General features: G+C 41.6%; 1 protein-coding gene and 1 non-coding gene across 2 annotated transcripts in view; both read right to left on the bottom strand.

Annotated features, from left to right (window-relative positions):
• FNTB (farnesyltransferase, CAAX box, beta) overlaps positions 1-22619 on the bottom strand; it is a 79484-nt gene that overhangs the window by 45143 nt on the left and 11722 nt on the right. Inside the window, exon 2 of the mRNA XM_055538359.1 lies at positions 195-259. Within this exon, the coding sequence (XP_055394334.1) occupies positions 195-259 (65 nt within the window). The remainder of the gene's footprint in view (positions 1-194; positions 260-22619) is intronic.
• On the bottom strand, positions 16945-17017 carry TRNAG-CCC (transfer RNA glycine (anticodon CCC)). The gene has a single exon. It is a non-coding gene; the product is annotated as a tRNA-Gly (tRNA).

Here is a 22619-nt window from a genome sequence, read left to right as displayed (position 1 = left end):
CACAGCTCCTCCAGTCGGTATTCTAATAGTGCAGGAGCTGGGGTCAGGAGCATCTTCAGGGAGCCACAGGTGAGGAAACACCAACCTCATAGCTACAATACCCTGAGGCTGTTCAAGCTCAAGGAGGAAAGAAGAAAGGCTCCCACGGGAGATGGTATTTCCCAGATCCACTCAGACTGCTAACCACAGCTTACCTTGGTACAAGGTGGTTGAACTTGTAAGAACTGAAGACCTCTTGGATCTTTTCTTCTACTTTTGCCTGGTAAGGATGTAGCAGATGGGAGAGAGAAAACAAAAACAGTTAAGACTTTTATCAGCTTTTTGTTCCTCTTGCCACAAATGCCTACTGGCTAGAGTTCCTTGGTGTGACTTTGAACCTAACAGCATGATATGACTGCATGCAGGAGCTCTGCAGGATGACAGGTTTGGGACAAGGACAGAAAGAATGATCTGCACCACGTTAACATCACAACCCACTTCTCCAGTAAACTAATCTGTAATATCCAAACGAATGGCGGTTCTGTGGTTTGGCATCCCGACACCAGCTACTCGGAGATAAAGACAGATCCCTTTTGCTTGATCTGTCTTGCCTGCTCTATGAAGTTGTTTAGGTGTTCGTTAACTGGTCATTCTCAAATACTCAATTTCTGCCAAGGGTCCTACTTCTTACTGTCAGATTTAATAATTTAAATACAGATTGAACAGTATTAAAATTCCTGAAGGGATTTACAAGAATATTGATCGTGGAGACACCAAAGAAACAGCACATCTGATTATCAGACCTGTGTCACACAGCAACTCCACAGTCCCATAAAACGTAGACTCTCAGAAAGTCAAGTTGCAAAGGAAATGAGATGACCACTCTCCTCTGAAGACCACAGCATGATGTGGTCACCAGCACAGCTTCCGTAGGGAAAGAGCACAGTAGTACCGGAGGGGACTGACCAGCAGGACACAGGGTTTCAGCTTCACAGCCATCCTTGCTTTGTGAGGCCAGTCCTTGCTGAGATTCCAAGATACGTAATAATGTCCTCTCATTGCGGTTGTTCAGTTACTAAGTCATGTCCAGCTCTCTGCGACCCCATGGACTGCAGCACACCAGGTTTTCCGGTCCTTCACTATCTCCCACAGTTTGCTCAAATTCATGTCCACCAAGTCGGTGATGCTATCTAACCATCTTGGGAAATATAAAAAATGTATTATTTAATATTTCTGAAACACTCACTGAGTTAGAGCTTCCAGCTCCTTTGACAAGTGTGCAAGAATCAAGATGAGGGGAGCAGTGATGTGTATCAGCTAAAACAGCAGCCAATCTAAAATTCGTTTATATTTGGTTTCAGGATATGCTTTGGTATTTGCCTTTGAACATGAGTTTGAGGGACTGTCTGGCTAAGAATTTACAATACTTTAAAAAACAGACTGAAGTCACTATGAGATTGTCTCATGAGGAGTAAGAAAGTCGTCCCAGACTCCTCAGGACTCTCTCCCTGCCAGACATTGATATGGGACTAATGCAAAGCACCAGACTCAGGGGAACACAGACTGCATTGTCAGCCATGCCTCCCTTGGTATATGCTGAACAAGATTAAAAAGAAAGAAAGAAACATATGTCAGGAAGATCATTAAATAAAAAGATGTGTGTACCATATACTGGGGGGTTGCTGTTTTGTTTTTTTATAATATACTGTTATAGTTCAAGTGAACTGATGAATTCTGAATAAAACAAAAAGCAAATAGGAGGAAAACTCACTTCCTGTACCTAAACACAAATCAATTCACATCCATATGACTTAATAATATTCAGAGGCTAATGGATGAGCATTCTAACTGACGTAAGACCCCCAGGAGGCAAAGCTTCCAGCTGAGAACTTCTTAGGGAAGTCCCACCATTAGTCACCATTTGGGCAACATAAGCAGCCAGGAACAGGTGATGAAAACCGAGGTTTATTTCTAAAGTAAGACACCTAACAGAAACACAGGTACGTCATACCTGCAAAGAAGAAACTGCTTAAACCATTCCCAACATAGTCTCATTTCTCTTCTGGTTTCCTAATCACTCCTCTTCAGAATGAACAAGTGACAGTCCAGTGAAGTTAGTAACTGACTTGTGTCCGAAAATATACATTATAAATTCTAATAAATACCAGAGTATTTCAGATCAGCTGTTCATGATAATGAACAAATAATTCACTTTATTTTCTCTTAAGAATGGGTACGTTTTTCCAACAGTTTTATCAAGATATAATTCATATACCATTCAATTCACCCATTTAAAGTGTATTATTCAGAGGTTTTTAGTATATTCACAGAGCTGCGTATCATCACCGTAATCAATTTTAGAACACTTTCACTACTCCAAAAAGAAACCCCACACCCCTAAGCAATCACCCTCAATCCTTCCAGCCCCTGTCAATCACTAATCTATTTTCTTTCACTATCCATTTGGCTATTCTGAATATTTTATATAAATGGAATCAGTTGACGAGCATTTAGGTTGCTTCTACTTTTTGGCTATTATGAATAAAGCTGCTATGAATATTCTTGTCCAAGTTTTTGGATGGATGTATGTTTTCATATGTATATACCTAATGAAATTTCCCAGGTGGCGCTAGTGGTAAAGAACCTCCCTGTCAATGCAGGAGACATAAGAGATATGCATTCAGTCCCTGGGTTGGGAAGATCCCCTGGAGTATGAACTGGAAACCCACTGCAGTATTCTTGCCTGGAGAATCCCATGGACAGAGGAGCCTGGTGGGCCATAGGCCATAGGGTCACAAAGAGTCAGACACAACTGAAGTGACTTAGCATGCACGCACGCATGGAACTGAGAAGGACCCTTTGGGCCTCCTGGGGACAGGAGCCTTTCTCTGCCAGCACCCCTTACCCATTCCTTGTTTGTAGGGAGACAGACACCAGCCTCCATGATCTTCCCTGATTTCCAAAGGGCAGATTCAAATAGCTGCTAATCAGGGAAGGGAGGAGATGCAGAGATAAGGGGGTGTTAGCCAGGAAAGGACAGTGCAGCCTGGGACAGGGTCCTGGTGCTGTCTCAGCTCAGTTCAGTCACTCAGTCCTGTCCGACTCTTTGCAACCCCATGAACTGCAGCACTCCAGGCTTCCCTGGCCTTCACGAACTCCTGAAGCTTGCTCAAACTAATGTCAGTTGAGTTGGTGATGCCATCCAACCATCTCATCCTCTGTCGTCCCCTTCTCCTCCTGCCTCCAATCTTTCCCAGCACCAGGGTCTTTAACAGTGAGCTAGTTCTTCGCATCAGGTGGCCAAAGGATTGGCATTTCAGCTTCAGCATCAGTCCCTTCAATGAATATTCAGGATTAATTTCCTTTAGGATTCACTGATCTCACAGCTGAGAAAAGAAGAGAAGCTAAAGGCAAAGGAGAAAAGGAAAGATATACCCATCCGAATGCAGAGTTCCAAAGAACAGCAAGGAGAGATAAGAAAGCCTTCCTCAGTGATCGATGCAAAGAAATAGAGGAAAACAAGAGAATGGAAAAGACTAGAGATCTCTTCAAGAAAATTAGAGATACCAAGGGAACATTTCATGCAAAGATGGGCACAATAAAGGAAACAGTATGGACCTAATAGAAGCAGAAGACATTAAGAAAAGGTGGCAAGAATACACAGAAGAACTGTACAAAAAAGATCTTCATGACCCAGATAACCATGATGGTGTGATCACTCACCTAGAGCCAGTCATCTTGGAGTCTGAAGTGAAGTGGGCCTTAGGAAGCATCACTACGAACAAAGCTAGTGGAGTTAATGGAATTCCAGCTGAGCTATTTCAAATCCTAAAAGATGATGCTATGAAAGTGCTGCACTCAATATGTCAGCAAATCTGGAAAATTCAGCAATGGCCACAGAACTGGAAAAGGTCAGTTTTCATTCCAATCCCAAAGAAAGGCAATGCCAAAGAAAGTTCAAACTACTGCACAGTTGCACTCATCACACATGCTAGCAAAGTAATGATCAAAATTCTCCAAGCTGGCTTCAACAGTACATGAACTGAGAACTTCCAGATGTTCAAGCCGGATTTAGAAAAGGCAGAGGAACCAGAGATCAAATTGCCAACATTTGTTGGATCATAGAAAAAGCAAGAGAATTCCAGAAAAACATCTACTTCTGCTTTACTGACTACGCCAAAGCTTTTGACTGTATGGATCACCACAAAAATTCTTGACGAGATGGGAATACCAGACCACCTTATCTGCCTCCTAAGAAATCTGTATGCAGGTCAGGAAGCAAGTTAGAACTGGACGTGGAACAACAGACTGGTTCCAAATTGGGAAAGGAGTACACCAAGGCTGTATATTATCACCCTTCTTTTTTAACTTATATGCAGAGCACATGCGAAATACTGGTCTGGATGAAGTACAAGCTGAAATCAAGACTGCCAGGAGAAATATCAATAACCTCAGATATGTAGATGACACCTCCCTTATGGCAGAAAGCAAAGAGGAACTGAAGAGCCTCTTGATGAAAATAAAGGAGAAGTGTGAAAAAGCTGGCTTAAAACTCAACATTCAAAAAACTAAGATCATGGCATCCAGTCCCATCACTTCATAGCAAATAGATGGGGAAACAATGGAAACAGTGAGAGACTTTATTTTCTTGGGCTCCAAAATCCCTACAGATGGTGACTGCAGCCATGAAATTAAAAGACACTTGCTCCTTGGAAGAAAAGCTATGACCAACCTAGACAGCATATTAAAAAGCAGAGACATTACTTTGCCAACAAAGGTCCGTCTAGTTAAAGCTATGGTTTTTCCAGTAGTCATGTATGGATGTGAGAGTTGGACTATAAAGAAAGCCGAGTGCGGAAGAACTGATGTTTTGAACTATGGTATTGGGAGAAGATTCTTCCGAGTCCCTTGAACTGCAAGGAGATCAAACCAGTCAATCCTAAAGGAAATCAGTCCTGAATTCGGAAGGACTGATGCTGAAGCTGAAACTCCAATCTTTAGGCCACCTGATGTGAAGAACTGACTCATCTGAAAGACCCTGATGCTGGGAAAGATTGAAGGCAGGAAGAGAAGGGGATGACAGAGGATGAGATGGTTTAATGGCATCACCAACTCAATGCACATGAGTTTGAGCAAGCTCCAGGAGTTGGTGATGAACAGGGCAGCCTGGTGTGCTACAGTTCATGGGGTCTCAAAGAATCAGACATGACTGAGCTACTGAACTGAACTGAACCAATCTCACTGCTATCCAAGGGACTCTCAAGAATCTTCTCCAACACAATTTAAAAGCATCAATTCTTTGGCACTCAATCTTTATGGTCCAACTCTCATATCCATACATGACTTCTGGAAAAACCATAGCTTTGATTATATGGACCTTTGTCAGCAATGTGATGTTTCTCCTTTTTACTACACTTTCCAGGTTTGTCATAGCTTTTCCAAGGACTAAGCGTCTTTTAATTTCATGGCTGCAGTCACCCCATGATCCGCAGTGACTTTGGAGCCAAGAAAATAAAATCTATTTCCACTTTTTCCCCATCTATTTGCCATGAAGTGATGGCACCAGATGCCATGATCTTTTTAATGTTGAGTTTTAAGCCAGCTTTTTCACTCCCTTCTTTCACCCTCCTCAAGAGGCTCTTCAGTTCTTCACTTGCTGCCATTAGAGTGGTATCATCTGCATTTCTGAGGTTGCTGATATTTGTCCCAGTAAACTTGATTCCAGCTTGTAATTCATCCAGCCCAGCATTATTTTCTACTTCACCCAAAACTCTGCCTCTGAGATTCAATTTGGCCCTAGTGCCCAAAGGCCGAGTTTTTGGCATCACTAGGAGTGAAACTGCTGGATCATATGATATATTAATGTGTAATCATTTGAGGAACTGCCAGACTTTTCAATAGCAGTCATACCATTTTATATTCCCATCAGCAGTATATGAGAGTTCCAGTTTCTTCATATCCTCAGCAACATGCTATTATGTGTTTTTGATCATAGCCATCCTAGTGTTTGTGAAGTAGTAGATGAAAGTGAAGGAGGAGAGTGAAAAAGTTGGCTTAAAGCTCAACATTCAGAAAACGAAGATCATGGCATCTGGTCCCATCACTTTATGGGAAATAGATGGAGAAACAGTGGAAACAGTGTCAGACTTTATTTTGGGGGACTCCAAAATCACTGCAGAGGGTGATTTCAGCATGGCTTACTCCTTGGAAGGAAAGTTATGACCAACCTAGATAACATATTCAAAAGCAGAGACATTACTTTGCCAACAAAGGTCCATCTAATCAAGGCTATGGTTTTTCCAGTGGTCATGTATGGATGTGAGAGTTGGACTGTGAAGAAAGCTGAGCACCAAAGAATTGATGCTTTTGAACTGTGGTATTGGAGAAGACTCTTGAGAGTCCCTTGGACTGCAAGGAGATCCAACCAGTCCATCCTAAAGGAGATCAGCCCTGGGATTTCTTTGGAAGGACTGATGCTAAAGCTGAAACTCCAATACTTTCGCCTCCTCATGCGAAGAGTTGACTCATAGGAAAAGACTCTGATGCTGGGAGGGATTGGGGGCAGGAAGAGAAGGGGATGACAGAGGATGAGATGGCTGGATAGCATCACTGACTCGACGGACGTGAGTCTGAGTGAACTCCGGGAGTTGGTGATGGACAGGGAGGCCTGGCGTGCTGCAATTCATGGGGTCGCAAAGAGTCAGACACAACTGAGAGACTGAACTGAACTGAACTGAAGTCACTATAGTTTTGAATGCCTTTCTCTGATGGCTAATGATATTGAGCATCTTTTTACAGGTTTATTGGACACTTGTAGATATTGTTTGGAGAAATGTCTATTCAGATCTTTCTTCATTTTTTAAACTGGGTTATTTGTCTTTTATCAATGAACTGTAATAAATCTTTATGTATTCTAGATACAAGTTCCCTGTCCTACTCCCATTCTATGGGTTGTTTTTAGGAACTGGTGTCTTTTTTAATAGAAAACAATCACTTCAAAGCACAAAGTATGATTTTCAGAGTACAACTTTTAAAATAGTACTAGCAACAAGCCTATAGTTTTTGAACAAATAGTAGTGGATTAATACAGAATTAAAAACTAGTCATCTGAGGATGAGAAAATGAAAGTAATCGCCAAAGCATGCAACATCCTCTTCTGCTTCCCCTTCTTTGCATGTCATCTGCCAGTGTTATATAAATCTGAGTAATTTTGTCACTGGGAAGATATAAGCATTCTTTCAATGTTCTGATTTGCATAGCAGAAGGAAAGGAAAAAAGCTAGTTGTTTATAAAAGAGTTAACATAGCGGGCCTGAGACTGCTATCCTTAGGAAGGCCTCCTTGAAAGGTAGATCCCTGCTGGAGTCTGGGAGCCTAGAACATGCCAAGGTTCCCACCATTCCCAGAGTTCATAAGACTGGCTCACTGAGCCTAAACTGTATAAGCAAGGTAGTTTATGCTAAGCAGCTATTTTCCTTCTGGGAGCCTGGAATTATTCTAAAAAGAGGGTGCTGGTTTTTAGTGACCAGGCCCACTAAAAACCATGAGCAACAAGTCTCTAACGGGCTTCCCTGGTAGTTCTACATGTGTGGTCACAGTTTGATACTGGAGAAATTAAACTCCTTCTCCGTGACTCCACTGGGAGAGGACTCTTAGACACTTGTCCTAGATTCCTGCAGACTCCACCCATGAGCCTCTCCCTTGGCTGATTTGCTTTCTAGCCTTTTGCTATAATAAGTCATCACCGTGAGTACAGCTATATTCTGAGTACTCTGAATCTTTGTGTAAGCAGAAAAGGTAGAGGTCCCCAGAGAAAGAAAATCCGACATGACTTTCCTGACATAAGAGAAGCCATTTTTGGCCTAAGCCATTCTGGGATCTAAGCCTGGCCACAATACTTGCCCTTGAACAGGTCTTAGTAATCTAGGATCTTAAGAGACCAAAGAATGCAGAAACTATAAGGCAAGAAAAATAATAGTAGCAAAGATAACACATCAGTTGTGAAAATTCCTAGTTCTCTTTTAATGGTAAAGAGTAGCTTGAGACCTCAACCACCAGATCTACTGGAATCAAAGGCTGACGATGCTGATCTTTACTGACGCTTCTGACTTTAATCGACTAAAGCTTGGACTCAAGCCTAATCATGAATATGCATGTACCCTAGTAAAACTTCCCCAGCTTTGCTGTTAAGGGAGACACTGCCTTGGGAAAGATTCCCCAGTGTTCTCCCTATTTGTAGTAATAAATCTTTCCTTCTTCCAATCTTTGACTTGGCTGTGTCTTTTGGCTCAACATCCACCAAGAGGGAAACCCAGTTTTCAGGAAACATTAGTAGTGCTCAAAATTCTCCAAGCCAGGCTTCAACAATATGTGAACCATGAACTTCCAGATGTTGAAGCTTATTTTAGAAAAGGCAGAGGAACCAGAGATCAAATTGCCAACATCTGCTGGATCATTGGAAAAGCAAGAGAGTTCCAGAAAAACATCTATTTCTGCTTCAATGACTATGCCAAAGCATTTGACTGTGAGGATCACAACAAACTGTGGGAAATTCTGAAGGAAATGGGAATACCAGACCACCTGACCTGCCTCTTGAGAAAACTATATGCAGGTCAGGAGGCAACAGTTAGAACTGGACATGGAACAACAGACTGGTTCCAAATAGGGAAAGGAGTATGTCAAGGCTGTATATTGTCACCCTGCTTATTTAACTTATATGCAGAGTACATCATGAGAAACGCTGGGCTGGGTGAAGCACAAGCTGGAATCAAGATTGCCAGGAGAAATATCAATAACCTCAGATATGCAGATGACACCACTCTTATGGCAGAAAGTGAAGAAGAACTAAAGAGCTTCTTGCTGAAAGTGAAAGAGGAGAGTGAAAAAGTTGGCTTAAAGCTCACCATTCAGAAAACTAACATCATGGCATCTGGTCCCATCACTTCATAGCAAATAGATGGGGAAACAGTGACAGGCTTTATTTTTTGGGCTCCAAAATCACTGTAGATGGTGACCGCAGCCATGAAATTAAAAGACGCTTACTCCTTGGAAGAAAAGTTATGACCAACATAGACAGCATATTAAAAAGCAGAGACATTTACTTTGCCAATAAAGATCCCTCTAGTCAAAGCTATGGTTTTTCCAGTAGTCATGTATAGATGTGAGAGTTGGAGTATAAAGAAAGCTGAGTGCCAAAGAATTGATGCTTTTGAACTGTGGTGTCGGAGAAGACTCTTGAAAGTCCCTTGGACTGTAAGGAGATCCAACCAGTCCATCCTAAAGGAAATCAGTCCTGAATATTCATTGGAAGGACTGATGTTGAAGCTGAAACTCCAATACTTCGGCCACCTGGTGTGAAGAGCTGACTCTTTTGAAAAGATCCTGATGCTAGGAAAGATTGAAGGCGGGAGAAGAAGGGGACAACAGAGGATGAGATGGTTGGATGGCATGACCGACTCAATGGACATGAGTTTGAGTGAACTCCGGGAGCTGGTGATGGACAGAGAGGCCTGGCGTGCTGCCGTCCATGGGGTTGCAAAGAGTTGGACACGACTGAGTCACTGAACTGAACTAGTAGTGAATCAGTGAACCTAAGAGTGGTCTTTGGGCTCTCCAAACATTAGTAAAATTCGAAATTTAGCCTTTGGGACAGAATTAAGAAAAGCAGTCACAACAACTGCATAGTGTCTATAAAATGAGAATTATAATTAAATTCCTTTTTAAAATTTTAGCAAAATTCTCACTTTAAATATAGGAGAATTGAGGGTAAGTATTTAAAAAGAAAGTTACCTAAATCATGAAGAACTCTAACACGGTATAGCTCTCAAGTCAGAATTAGGAAGGAAGGGAGTAAGGAAGAAAGGAAGGAAGATTCAGCTTCAATACAGAGATGCTAAAGCATGTCTGCTTTCCCTGGCCTTTCATTTTGTCTTGAATTTTATCTTGAATTTCCATGTCTCCTTTTTACCTCAAAGCAAGAGACTATCCTGTTCTAGTTAATCTCCTTTCGGCAGGAGAGCCCCACAGGCAAGGCAGCTACAACTGGCTACAATACAAAGGGTTATTAACAGCCCTACAATAAGAGATGATTTTCTCTTGTGTAAACAGCAAAAAGCCCATAGGTTCATTTCTCTTGAGCACAAACCACACAGTCTGTGACCATGTTAATGAAAGTGATTTGGCTCTCTTAGGAGGAGGATGACATCTGAAAGCATCTGTTTCAGAAACACTGCTACATGAAATGTTACAAGAAAGGTCATCAGGATTAGTCATCAGAAAATTTAATCCCAAGGGATTAGCTCTTCAAAAATGTTAAACAACCTGAAATAAAGGATCTTTGATTGGCTCCAGATTCAAAACATACCAGAAAGATATAAAAAGAATCTTGAGAAATTGGGGAAACTGAAAAACAAATGTGAATATTAGATGGTATTAAAGAATTATTTTTAATCTTCTTAGTCAGTCAGTTCAGTTGCTCAGTTGTGTCCGACTCTCTGCAACCCCACGGACTGCAGCACACCAGGCCTCCCTATCCATCACCAACTCCGGAAGTTTGCTCAAACTCATGTCCACTGAGTCGGTGATGCCATCTAACCATCTCATCCTCTGTCGTTCCCTTCTCCTCTCACCTTCAATCTTTCCCAGCATCAGGATCTTTTCAAATGAGTCGCCTCTTTGCATCAGGTGAGCAAAGCATTGGAGCTTCAGCTACAAATCAGTCCTTCCAACGAATATTCAGGACTGATTTCCTTTAGGATGGACTGGTTGGATCTCCTTGCAGTCCAAGGGACTCTCAAGAGTCTTCTCCAACATCACAGTTCAAAAGCATCAATTCCCTGGCACTCAAATTTCTTTACAGTCCAACTCTCACATCCATATATGTACTGGAAAAACGATACTTTTGACTAGAAGGACTTTTGCTGGCAAAGTAATGTCTCTGCTTTTTAATATGCTGTCTAGGTTGGTCATAGCTTTTCTTCCAAGGAGCAAGTGTCTTTTAATTTCATGGCTGTGGTCACCATCTGCAGGGATTTTGGAGCCACCAAAAATAAAGTCTCTCACTGTTTCCACTGTTTCCCCATCTATTTGCCATGAAGTAATGGGACCAGATGCCATGATCTTAGTTTTCTGAATGGTGAGCTTTAAGCCAACTTTTTCACTCTCCTCTTTCACTTTCATCAAGAAGCCTTTTAGTACTTCTTCAATTTCTGCCATAAGAGTGGTGTCATCTGCATATCTGAGGTTATTGATATTTCTCCCAGAAATCTTGATCCCAGCTGGTGCTTCACCCAGCCCAGCATTTCTCATGCTGTACTCTGCATATAAGTTAAATAAGCAGGGTGACAACATACAGCCTTGACGTACTCCTTTTCCTATTTGGAACCAGTCTGTTGTTCCATGTCCAGTTCTAACTGTTGCTTCCTGACCTGCATACAGATTTCTCAAGAGGCAGGTCAGGTGGTCTGGTATTCCCATTTCCTTCAGAATTTTCCACAGTTCGTTGTGATTGGAAGGACTGATGCTGAAGCTGAAGCTCCAATACTTTGGCCACCTGATGTGAAGAGCTGACTCATTTGAAAAGACCCTGATGCTGGGAAAGATCGAGGGCAGGAGGAGAAGGGGACGACAGAGGATGAGATGGTTGGTTGGCACCACCGACTCAATGGACATGGGTGTGGGTAGACTCTGGCAGTTGGTGATGGATAGGGAGGCCTGGCATGCTGTGGTTCATGGTATCGCAGAGAGTCAGACACGATTGATCAACTGAACTGAACTGACACATTCAAAGGCTTTGGCATAGTCAATAAAGCAGAAGTAGATGTTCTTCTGGAACTCTCTGCTTTTTCGATGATCCAACAAATGTTGGCAATTTGATCTCTGGTTCCTCTGCCTTTTCTAAATCCAGCTTGAACATCTAGAAGTTCACGGTTCACATATTGTTGAAGCCTGGCTTGGAGAATTTTGAGTATTAGTTTGCCAGCGTGTGCAATGAGTGCAACTCTGCAGTAATTTGAGCACTCTTTGGCATTGCCTTTCTTTGGGATTGGAATGAAAACTGACCTTTTCCAGTCCTGTGGCCCCTGCTGAGTTTTCCAAATTTGCTGGCATATTGAGTGCAGCACTTTCACAGTGTCATCTTTTAGGATTCGAAATAGCTCAACTGGAATTCCATCACCTCCACTAGCTTTGTTCGTAGTGATGCTTCCTAACACCCACTCAACTTCACATTCCAGGATGTCTGGCTCTAGGTGAGTGATCATACCATCATGATTATCTGATTATTAATCTTCTTAGGTGTGATTTTATTGTCTTTATGTAGAATGTTATCTTAAGAGACGCATGCTTTATTGTTTAGTGGTTAACTGTCAAAATAACTTCATCTTCTTTCAAAATCCAGGGGAAAAAATAGTCATATACATATAGACTTACACACACACAAACATGAATGCACACATCATGTAAACATACAGACACAACCCCCAAAGGAAAACTTGTGTCCTGGCTGGATGATTCATTATTGGGTTATCTCTACTAGGTTATCTCTAGTCTAGTTGTGAGACTAGACTATCTCGTAACTCTGTAGAGATAGAAGTTAATTTGCAGAAAACTGACAGTAATGCAAATAAATTGTGTCCACAGAAATGCAAATTGTATCTAGTAAAGTGCAACTAACTATCACTCTATGACTATTGACCAGTTTTGCATCCATTTGCAAATCTATTTCCACATTCCTATCTGACTATAAATGTATGGCATGTTGAGTTCTTATCTGAAGTACTGGGTTCATCAGTCAAATAAAATCTTTGACAGGTGCTCATTTTATATTTGTATGAGTCATGATCTTATTATCTTTTAAAATTTATCCTTGAACAGTTTATGGGGGTCGGGGAAATTAGGTGGAAGGCAAAAAAATACTATCAATTTTTCTGTATATTTGAAAGTTTTTATAATAAAAAGTTATAAATTATTAAGAATTAAAACAAAACACTTAATATCAAGATTCTGGGCTTCCCAGTGGTGCTAGTGGTAAAGAACCCACCTGCCAATGCAGGAGACTGGGGTTTGATCCCTAGGTCAGGAAGATCCCCTGGAAGAGGGCAAGGCAAACCACTCCAATATTCTTGCCTGGAGAATCACATAAACAGTGGAGCCTGGAGAGCTACAGACCATAGGGTGACAAAGAGTTGGACACGACTGAAGTGACTTAGCATACACACACCAAGATTTCACCACAACTACTTTTTTGAAAAGTCAAACACATCTGCCCACACACACTGTACATGTATTTATACGTATAGTAGTTAAATAGATGTTGAAATCAATTAGAGACTGCTTCTGTCAATTTAAAAGCAAATATTCTACAATGTAACACTGACAGAGACTATTGTTGTTGTTCAGTCACTCAGAGGTGTCCAACTCTTTGCGACCCCATGGACTGCAGCATGCCAGACTTCCCGGTCCGTCACTATCTCCCGGAGTTTGCTCAAACTCATGTCCACTGAGTCAGTGATGCCATCCAACTATCGCATCTCTGTTGTCCCCTTTTCCTCCTGCCTTCACTTTTCCCAGCATCAGGGTCTTTTCCAATGAGTCAGCTCTTCACATCAGGTAGCCAAAGTACTAGAGTTTCAGCTTCAGCATCAGTCCTTCCAATGAATATTCAGAGTTGATCTCCTTTAGGATTGACTGATTTGATCTCCTTGCTGTCCAAGAGACTCTACTTAATGAAACTTTAATTATGCTCCTCTGAATCCCTGATTGGGAAATCAGGCCTTGACTTTTGTACTTCTGTGTCCATCTTTGCAGTATGAAAAGGCAAAAAGATAAGACACTGAAAGATGAACTCCCCAGGTCAGTAGGTGCCCAATATGCTACTGGAGAACAATGGAGAAATAACTATAGAAAGAATGAAGAGACAGAGCCAAAGCAAAAACAACACCCAGTTGTGGATGTGACTGGTGATGGAAGTGAAGTCTGTAAAGAACAATATTGCTTAGGAACCTAGAATTTAGGTCCATGAATTAAGGTAAATTGGAAGTGGTCAAACAGGAGATGGCAAGAGTGAACATCAACATTTTAGGAATCAGTGAACTAAAATGGACTGGAATGGGTGAATTTAACTCAGATGACCATTATATCTATTACTGTGGGCAGGAATCCCTCAGAAGAAATGGAGTAGCCATCATGGTCAACAAAAGAGTCCAAAATGCAGTATTGGATGCAGTCTCAAAAATGACAGAATGATCTCTGTTCGTTTCCAAGGCAAACCATTCAATATCACAGTAATCCAAGTCTATGCCCAAACCAGTAATGCTCAAGAAGCTTAAGTTGAACAGTTCTATGAAGACCTACAACTTCTAAAACTAACACCCAAAAAAGATGTCCTTTTCATTACAGGGGACTGCAATGCAATAGTAGGAAGTCAAGAGATACCTAGAGTAACAGGCAAATCTGTTCTTGGAGTACAGAATGAAGCAGGAAAAAGGCTAACAGAGTTTTGCTAAGAGAACACACTGGTCATAGCAAACACCCTCTTCCAACAACACAAGACAAGACTCTACACATGGACATCACCAGATGTCCATGGTCAATACCAAAATCAGATTGATTATATTCTTTGCAGCCAAAGATGGAAAAGCTCTATACATTCAGCAAAAACAAGACTGGGAGCTGACTGTGGCTCAGATCATGAACTCCTCATTGCCAAATTCAGACTTAAATTGAAGAAAGTGGGGAAAACCACTAGACCATTCAGGTATGACCTAAATTGAATCCCTTATGACTATACAGTGGACATGACAAACAAATTCAAGGGATTAGATCTGATAGAGTTCCTGAAGAACTATGGATGGAAGTTCATGACATTGTACAGGAGGCAGTGATCAAGACCATACCCAAGAAAAAGAAATGCAAAAAGGCAAAATGGTTGTCTGAGGAGGCCTTACAAATAGCTGCGTAAAGAAGAGAAGCTAAAGGCAAAGGAGAAAAGGAAAGATATACCCATCTGAATGGAGAGTACCAAAGAATAGCAAGGAGAGATAAGAAAGCCTTCTTCAGTGATCAATGCAAAGAAATAGAGGAAAACAAGAGAATGGAAAAGACTAGAGATCTCTTCAAGAAAATTAGAGATACCAAGGGAACATCTCATGCAAAGATGAGCACAATAAAGGACAGAAATGGTACGGACTTAACAGAAGCAGAAGATATGAAGAAGAGGTGGCAAGAATACACAGAAGAACTATACAAAAAAGATCTTCACGACCCAGATAACCACGATGGCGTGATCACTCACCTAGAGCCAGACATCCTGGAATGTGAAGTCAAGTGGGCCTTAGGAAGTATCACCACGAACAAAGCTAGTGGAGGTGATGGAATTCCAGTTGACTATTTCAAATCCTAAAAGATGATGCTGTGAAAGTGCTGCACTCAATATGCCAGCAAATCTGGAAAACTCAGCACAGGACTGGAAAAGGTCAGTTTTCATTCCAATCCCAAAGAAAGGCAATGCCAAAGAATGCTATCAATTCCCAATTTTCCTTGCTGTATTCAGACTTGAGCCCAATCTCTCTCCCCTATTGCAAAATACCATCATAGTAGTCCTCCTTGAATACAGTCTTCTTTAACATGTGTCATGAACAATTTTTTCTTTAACAATACCCCTCCACATCCACTAGCAGAATGACTAAAGTTGAAAAGAGGGACAACACCAAATGTTGGCAAGGGTGTCGAGGAACCAGAGCCCTCACACACTGCTGGTGAGAGTGTAACATGTATGATCACTCTGGAAAAGGCTAGTGGTTTCATTTAGAACTAAACATACACCTACCCTGTGATCCAACAATTCCACTTGCAGGTTTTTAACCCATGAAAGCACATGATCGTAAAAAGACTTCTACAAGAATGTTTATAAAAGCATTATTCATTATATCCAGAATCTGGCAACAGCCCAGTTGTACGTCATTAGGAGAATGCATTTAAAAAACCGACAATGGAAAAAAAAAAACCAAAAACCAACAACAGAAACCTTTAGAGCAAGTAGCCAGAGGCAGTGTATCAAGCTGAGCTTGTTAAAAATATAAATTTTCAGGTCACAGATTTATCGAATCAGAAACTACTAGGATGGGGCCCACCCAGAGGATTCTTTTTAACAAGTCCTCCAGAGGATTCTGACGCATGCTTATTTTGACAGATCAAAAAGGTTTTCTTTAATAGTCACGGTGGATTTCAGCTCAGAGGCTGATGCTTGAGTTTGACTCCAAATAGGACTTTCTTAATTTATAACTATCTTTTTTTTCAACTGCTCACCACACTTTTCTTCTTCTTAACTAGTAAACGTTAAACAAAGGTGACAAGGTAAAACATTTCCTCTGAACAAATATCCTAATACTTTGAGTACAAGATTCAGCGGGCAGTCAGAGTTGACAGAGTCTCTGTAACCAGCTGGCGTTCCTCTCTATCAACGCTGAGATCCTTTATGAATCCTTTATGAACCATGGGTTCTCAACCCTGGCTGCCTATTAGAAGAGCTTAAAAATATCAATGCCTGGGTCCCACCCCCAGAGGTTCTGTTTTAACTGGTTGGGGGTACAACCCTGGAGGAGGGCATGGGGAGGCCAAAGTTCCCCAGCTGATCCTAATGGTTAGCCCGGTTTGAGACCACTGCCCTCACTGCCAACTCCTTGTTTAGAAAACCTTGTTTTAACATCAGGTGTTCCAAAGTAATGAAGGAAAATTAAGTTTAAATCATAAATGAAAATGAAGACTAGAAAAGAGTTCCCAATGGCCCACAGATCCGCAGCTATGTTATCAGTAGTAACCCGCATCATTCAAAGGTCAGGCACACAGCATTACTGTGCTAGAATGTTCAGGAAATGTCCTCTAGTAGCATTTTTTTTTTTTTTTTTTTTTTTTTTTGCCATGCCGGGTCGGGTCTTAGTTGTGTTTAGCTACTACATGTGGAATCCAGTTCCCTGACCAGGGATTGAACCTGGGATCCCTGCATTGGGAGTACAGAGTCTTAGCAACTGGACCACCAGGGAAGTCTCTTTAGCAGCATTTTTCATTAAAGAATTCCTAACAGCCCATATACATATGAAAACTTGGTTTAAGGCAGAGATGGGAAAATCCAATACTAAAGGAAAAAACATGGACAGTAAGTGTTGCTAATAAAAACTGCCTTCCGACCTCACATCCCAAAAGTAAATAAGTAAAATCCAGGTTGATTAAACTCAAACATGAAAAACTTGAGTCAAGTGATTAAAAGAGCATATAGGAGACTATCTTTATATTCTTGGGATAGACAAAGATTTCTTCTCAAAGCCCAAACTATAAGGAAAAAGACAAAGAAGAACATAAAAATAAGCAAGATTAAAGGCAAACAAGAGCCTAGGGGAAGACATTTGAAACGTATGTAAAAGATACTATTTTTTCCAAATTAAGACTGCTGACAATAAAGTCTCAGAGAGGGTGATGGCAAAATAGAACTCTACTAATTACTCGCTCAGTCATGTCCATCTCTTTGCGACCCCATGGACTGTAGCCTACCAGGCTCCAGAAAATCCATGGGATTTTCCAGGCAAGAGGACTGCAGTGGGTTGCCATTTCCTTCTCCAGGGGATCTTCCCGATCCAGGGATGGAACCCGGGTCTCCCGCATTGTAGGCAGACGCTCTACCGTCTGGGCCGGCAGGGAAGTCCCACTAATTGTAGTACACCACTGCTGCTGCTGCTGCCAAGTCGCTTCAGTCGTGTCCCACTCTGTGCGACCCCACAGACGGCAGCCCACCAGGCTCCTCCGTCCATGGGAGTTTCCAGGCAAGAGTACTGGAGTGGGGTGCCATCGCCTTCTCCGGTAGTACACCACTAATTCATGCTTAAATTGCTAGAGCCACTGTGGAGGGCAACACAGTAGCAGGTAATAACACTGAAAGGACACAGACCCTACAACCCAGCAATCCTAACTCTGCAATGGAGATATACCTAGAGAAACCCTTGTCTGCCCTCCCAAACCTCTTTAATGTACAACGTAACTTAGTCCTAACAATACGTCTCTCACTTTCTCCAGTCATGAGGCAATTGGTCACTTAGGATATGGCAAAAAGGGAACATAAGAGTTCGGAGTTAAGTCTACTCATTTGTCAAAAGTTTACCCCTGCTTCTGACAGGGCACAGGCTAAGTGTTTCTATGGACAGAATGGTTTTAAGTTTACTGAAGTCAGATTACACATATTGAGGAGTCCCAGAATATGCCATCCCAAAACAGGCCTTTTTGGTATATGGATTATTTTAGGCTAAAGGCCACTGATAACCAGGAGATGAAGAAAAAGCTCTAAAAACAAGGCAATTGTAAAGTAATTAGCCTCCAATTAAAATAAATAAATTTATATTAAAAAAATAATAATAACAAAAATAAATAAAAACAAGGCATTAAGTTTCCTTTTGTAAAGATGTCTCCCTCTCCGTACCAGGGAGTGGAGGACTCCTAACAACTCTAATCAATGGCGAAGGCACTGACTTAAATCTGAATGGCAAACCTAACTAAACAACTCTTGTTTACCATACTTTTCCTGGATCGTTCCCATGAGTTGTCTCCCCAGCCCCAAAGCCTAAAACCCTTTCTTTGTTTTAGCCTAAGGTGGCATATAAGGACATATAATTACCCTTCCAATGGGTGTTCCCATGTGTACATACACAATGCACATGTCAATAAATTTGTTTATTTTTCTCTTGTTAATTTGTTTTTGATCAGTCTCATTTTCAGGGCCCCATCTGGAGAATCTAAGCTGGGTACTGGAAAAGATTTTTCCTTCCCTACTATATATTTAAATGGATATACAGGAGAAGGCAATGGCAACCCACTCCAGTACTCTTGCCTGGAAAATCCCATGGACGGAGGAGCTTGGAAGGCTGCAGTCCATGGGGTCGCTGAGGGTCAGACACAACTGAGCGACTTCACTTTCACTTCTCATTTTCCCACATTAGAGAAGGAAATGGCAACCCACCCCAGTGTTCTTGCCTGGAGAATATCAGGGATGGGGGAGCCTGGTGGGCTGCCGTCTATGGGGTCGCACAGAGTCGGACACGACTGAAGCGGCTTAGCAGCAGCACATGCACATGTAACTTATATAATATGAACTATTAAATATACGCATGTGTGTGTGTACATAGTCTATGTACACGGTATAAACTAATATGTGTATCAGTTTGTGGTTTTCAACAACGGAGAGACTATGTGAGAATCTTGGGGTCAGAGATGCAGTGACTGCCCCCAAGTCCCCAAGACTTAGGTGCCATGGCAATACAAATGCAGATCTAGCCCTCCACCTGCATTCTTGACAGCTCTGTTTAAAAGACAGCTCATGGAATTTTTCTAGAAGTTCAATCGGAAGCACAGAATAATTTCCATTCATAGCTGAGTGGTTAAAAAAAAACAACTCATACATTCGGTACTTTCTCTTTCACAGCTTCTATCTAAAGCAAATTTCATGCTGCACCAACTTTCATATCATAGATCATCACTTCACTTCTCCCTACATCTCCCCCTCTCTCCCAGAGAAGGCCCATTCCAGAAAGCAGAGTTGCTGCCTGAGATTCACGCAAATGCTGAAGAAGTGGTAAAGAACCATTAATAGATTAAATATAAGAAAAGGATTCATCCTAAAACAATTATCCCTCAGAAAAAACAAGTCACCTTATAGGAAATACTTACAAAGTAACTCTTGCTGTGAGGAGTTCTTTCAATTCTTTATTTTGAATATGAACCAATTGGGGTTGATACATCAGCCTAGAAGAACCTCAGTTAAGGTTGGTTTCGGCTGTCTACAGAGGTCAGCTGATGGTATCAATGAAAGAAGACAAATACACATTTAAATGCCTGGGGATATGAGCTCACACTTCCATGTGTAAACTGCCACTGTAAACCCTTTCAAAGATCCCTTTAAAAAGTAATAAAGTGTTTAAATTGTGAAGATCAAAGATATGCACCAACTGGACACATTGTAAAATAATAATAATTGTAACTTGTGATAAAATATTCAGTTATCTTTTCCATATTCAAAAGGGATGTATCTCGAAAAACTAAAAGTGTGGCCTGCAAAAACATATTCATAGATCTAAGATGTAGCTCCAATGATAATAAAAACATTAAGGTCAAAGATGGATATGAAGAATTTGAAGACAATGTTTTATGAATATGAGGAGGAAAAAGAACAATATTTCTAAATTAGTGTGATTTTAAATAGTATAGATACCTAAATTTAAAATGTAAATCTTGTCAGTAGGCTTTTGGTTTGTTTTGTTGTCTACTTGCTAAGTCGGGTCCAATTCTTGACGACACCATGGGCTGCAGCACGCCAGGCTTCCCTGTCCTTCACTGTCTTCTGGAGTTTCCTCAGATTCATGTCTCTTGTGTCAGTGATGCCATCCAATCATCTCATACTCTGTCATCCCCTTCTCCTCCTGCCCTCAATCTTTCCCAGCCAGCATCAGGCTCTTTTCCAATGAGTTGGCTTATCCCATCAGGTGGCCAAAGGATTGGAGCTTCAGCTCCTACAAGTATGTGCATACAAGTATACTCCAAAAAGCACTTCAGGGAGCTTTTTAAAAGGAAAACTGGGAGATTTTGATATTTGCACTTTCTTATAGTTGAGCAATGTGATACATGCTGAATTTCAATAAAATAAAATTGATTCACATAGCTAGCCTACTAAGCATTTAACAAGCAAAGCTCTGGTTCCTTTTATCAGAAGCATAAAAAACTAGTTAGTCTGACCATATGTAGGAACTTGTTCCACTTCCATTTAATAATCTTTCAGAGACTAGAACTTGAACCACGTCATCAGCAGGAGTTGAGGATTCGGCCCTGGATTCCCCGTGCTCCCTCCTTCAGGATCTGAAGCAGTGCAGTGCCTGTCTCTTGCGGCCAGCTCTTTGGCCTGGCTCTCTTCCTCCCATTCTACCTTCCCCTCCTCCCCATCTACCATTAGATCAGCCACCTCATCCGTTGACCTAACTCCCTACCACAGCCAACCTTGTAAGTCTTCCCTCTTAAGGGCTCCTCAAACTGGCATGGCTGTCCCTCAAACTCCATCTTTACAGCCCGACCCCATCCACATCCTCCATGAAGTTGTTCTGACTCCCTCAGCTCACAACAGATCAGCTTCCACTCCCTGAAACCTCGCACAATGCAGTCAGAATTGAGCACTTCATTATATGCTCTTGTGAGTCATTCTATGATTGCTTCAGGAGTATTCTTTTTTTTTCCCCTCTAAGAGAAAAGAATTCATCACCGACTCAATGGACATGAGTTTGTGCAAACTCCAAGAGAAGATGAAGGACAGGGAAGCTGTATATTGTCACCCCGCTTATTTAACTTATATGCAGAGTACATCATGAGAAACACTGGGCTGGATGAAGCACAAGCTGGAATCAAGATTGCCGGGAGAAATCTCAATAACCTCAGATATGCAGATGACACCACCCTTATGGCAGAAAGTGAAGAGGAACTAAAGAGCCTCTTGATGAAAGTGAAAGAGGAGTGTGAAAAAATTGGCTTAAAGCTCAACATTCAGAAAACTAAGATCATGGCATCTGGTCCCATCACTTCTTGGGGCTGACAGTGGCTGACTTTATTTGGAGGGGGGGCTCCAAAATCACTGCAGATGGTGATTACAGCCATGAAATTAAAAGACGCTTACTCCTTGGAAGGAAAGTTATAACCAAACTAGACAGCGTATTAAAAAGCAGAGATATTACTTTGTCAACAAAGGTCCGTCTAGTCAAGGCTATGGTTTTTCCAGTGGTCATGTATGGATGTGAGAGTTCGACTATAAGGAAAGCTGAGTGCAGAAGAATTGATGCTTTTGAACTGTGGTGTTGGAGAAGACTCTTGAGAGTCCCTTAGACTGCAAGGAGACTGCAAGGACTCCAACCAGTCCATTCTAAAGGAAATCGGTCCTGGGTATTCATTGGAAGGACTGATGTTGAAGATAAACTCCAATATTTTGGCCACCTGATGCAAAGAGCTGACTCATTTGAAAAGACGCTGATGTTGGGAAAGATTGAAGGCAGGAGGAGAAGAGGACAACAAAGGATGGCATCACTGACTCAACAGACATGGGTTTGGGTGGACTCTGGAAGTTGGTGATGGACAGGGAGGCCTGGTGTGCTGCAGTTCATGGGGTCGCAAAGAGTAGGACACAACCGAGCAATGGAACAACAACAAATAATTCTAGATTTCCGTCAGAATTGACTGTTACTTGACTGAATGTTGTCTAATGACATCATGCCATTTTAAGCAGAGAATGCTTTTGCCTCTGTTCAAGGGCTGTCTAAAAGGAAAATGAGAGTAGTATCTTCAGTAACAACTGCTTTTGGTAAGCCTGCTACCTCTGAGACTGTACTGGTATTACCCTACCAGCCTGAATTATGGAACATTTGCAATGGGGTGGCTGCAGGTGACACAAAAAGGAAGACAATCACTAATAATACAACAACATCTTGCTTTGTGGTCATAAAAGGTCCTCTGAGCATCAGGTTCGTTGAGAAGTAAAACAGCTTGTCAAGACAGAGACCTCCCAAAGATACCCAGAATCCCAGCACCGCTCATTGCCTCCACCACCACAGCCCTGAGCAAAGCCATCAT

Source organism: Bubalus kerabau, chromosome 10 (genome assembly GCF_029407905.1).
Source record: "Bubalus kerabau isolate K-KA32 ecotype Philippines breed swamp buffalo chromosome 10, PCC_UOA_SB_1v2, whole genome shotgun sequence".
In the NCBI taxonomy this organism is placed as follows: domain Eukaryota; kingdom Metazoa; phylum Chordata; class Mammalia; order Artiodactyla; family Bovidae; genus Bubalus; species Bubalus kerabau.
This window is presented reverse-complemented; position numbering and strand designations above follow the sequence as displayed.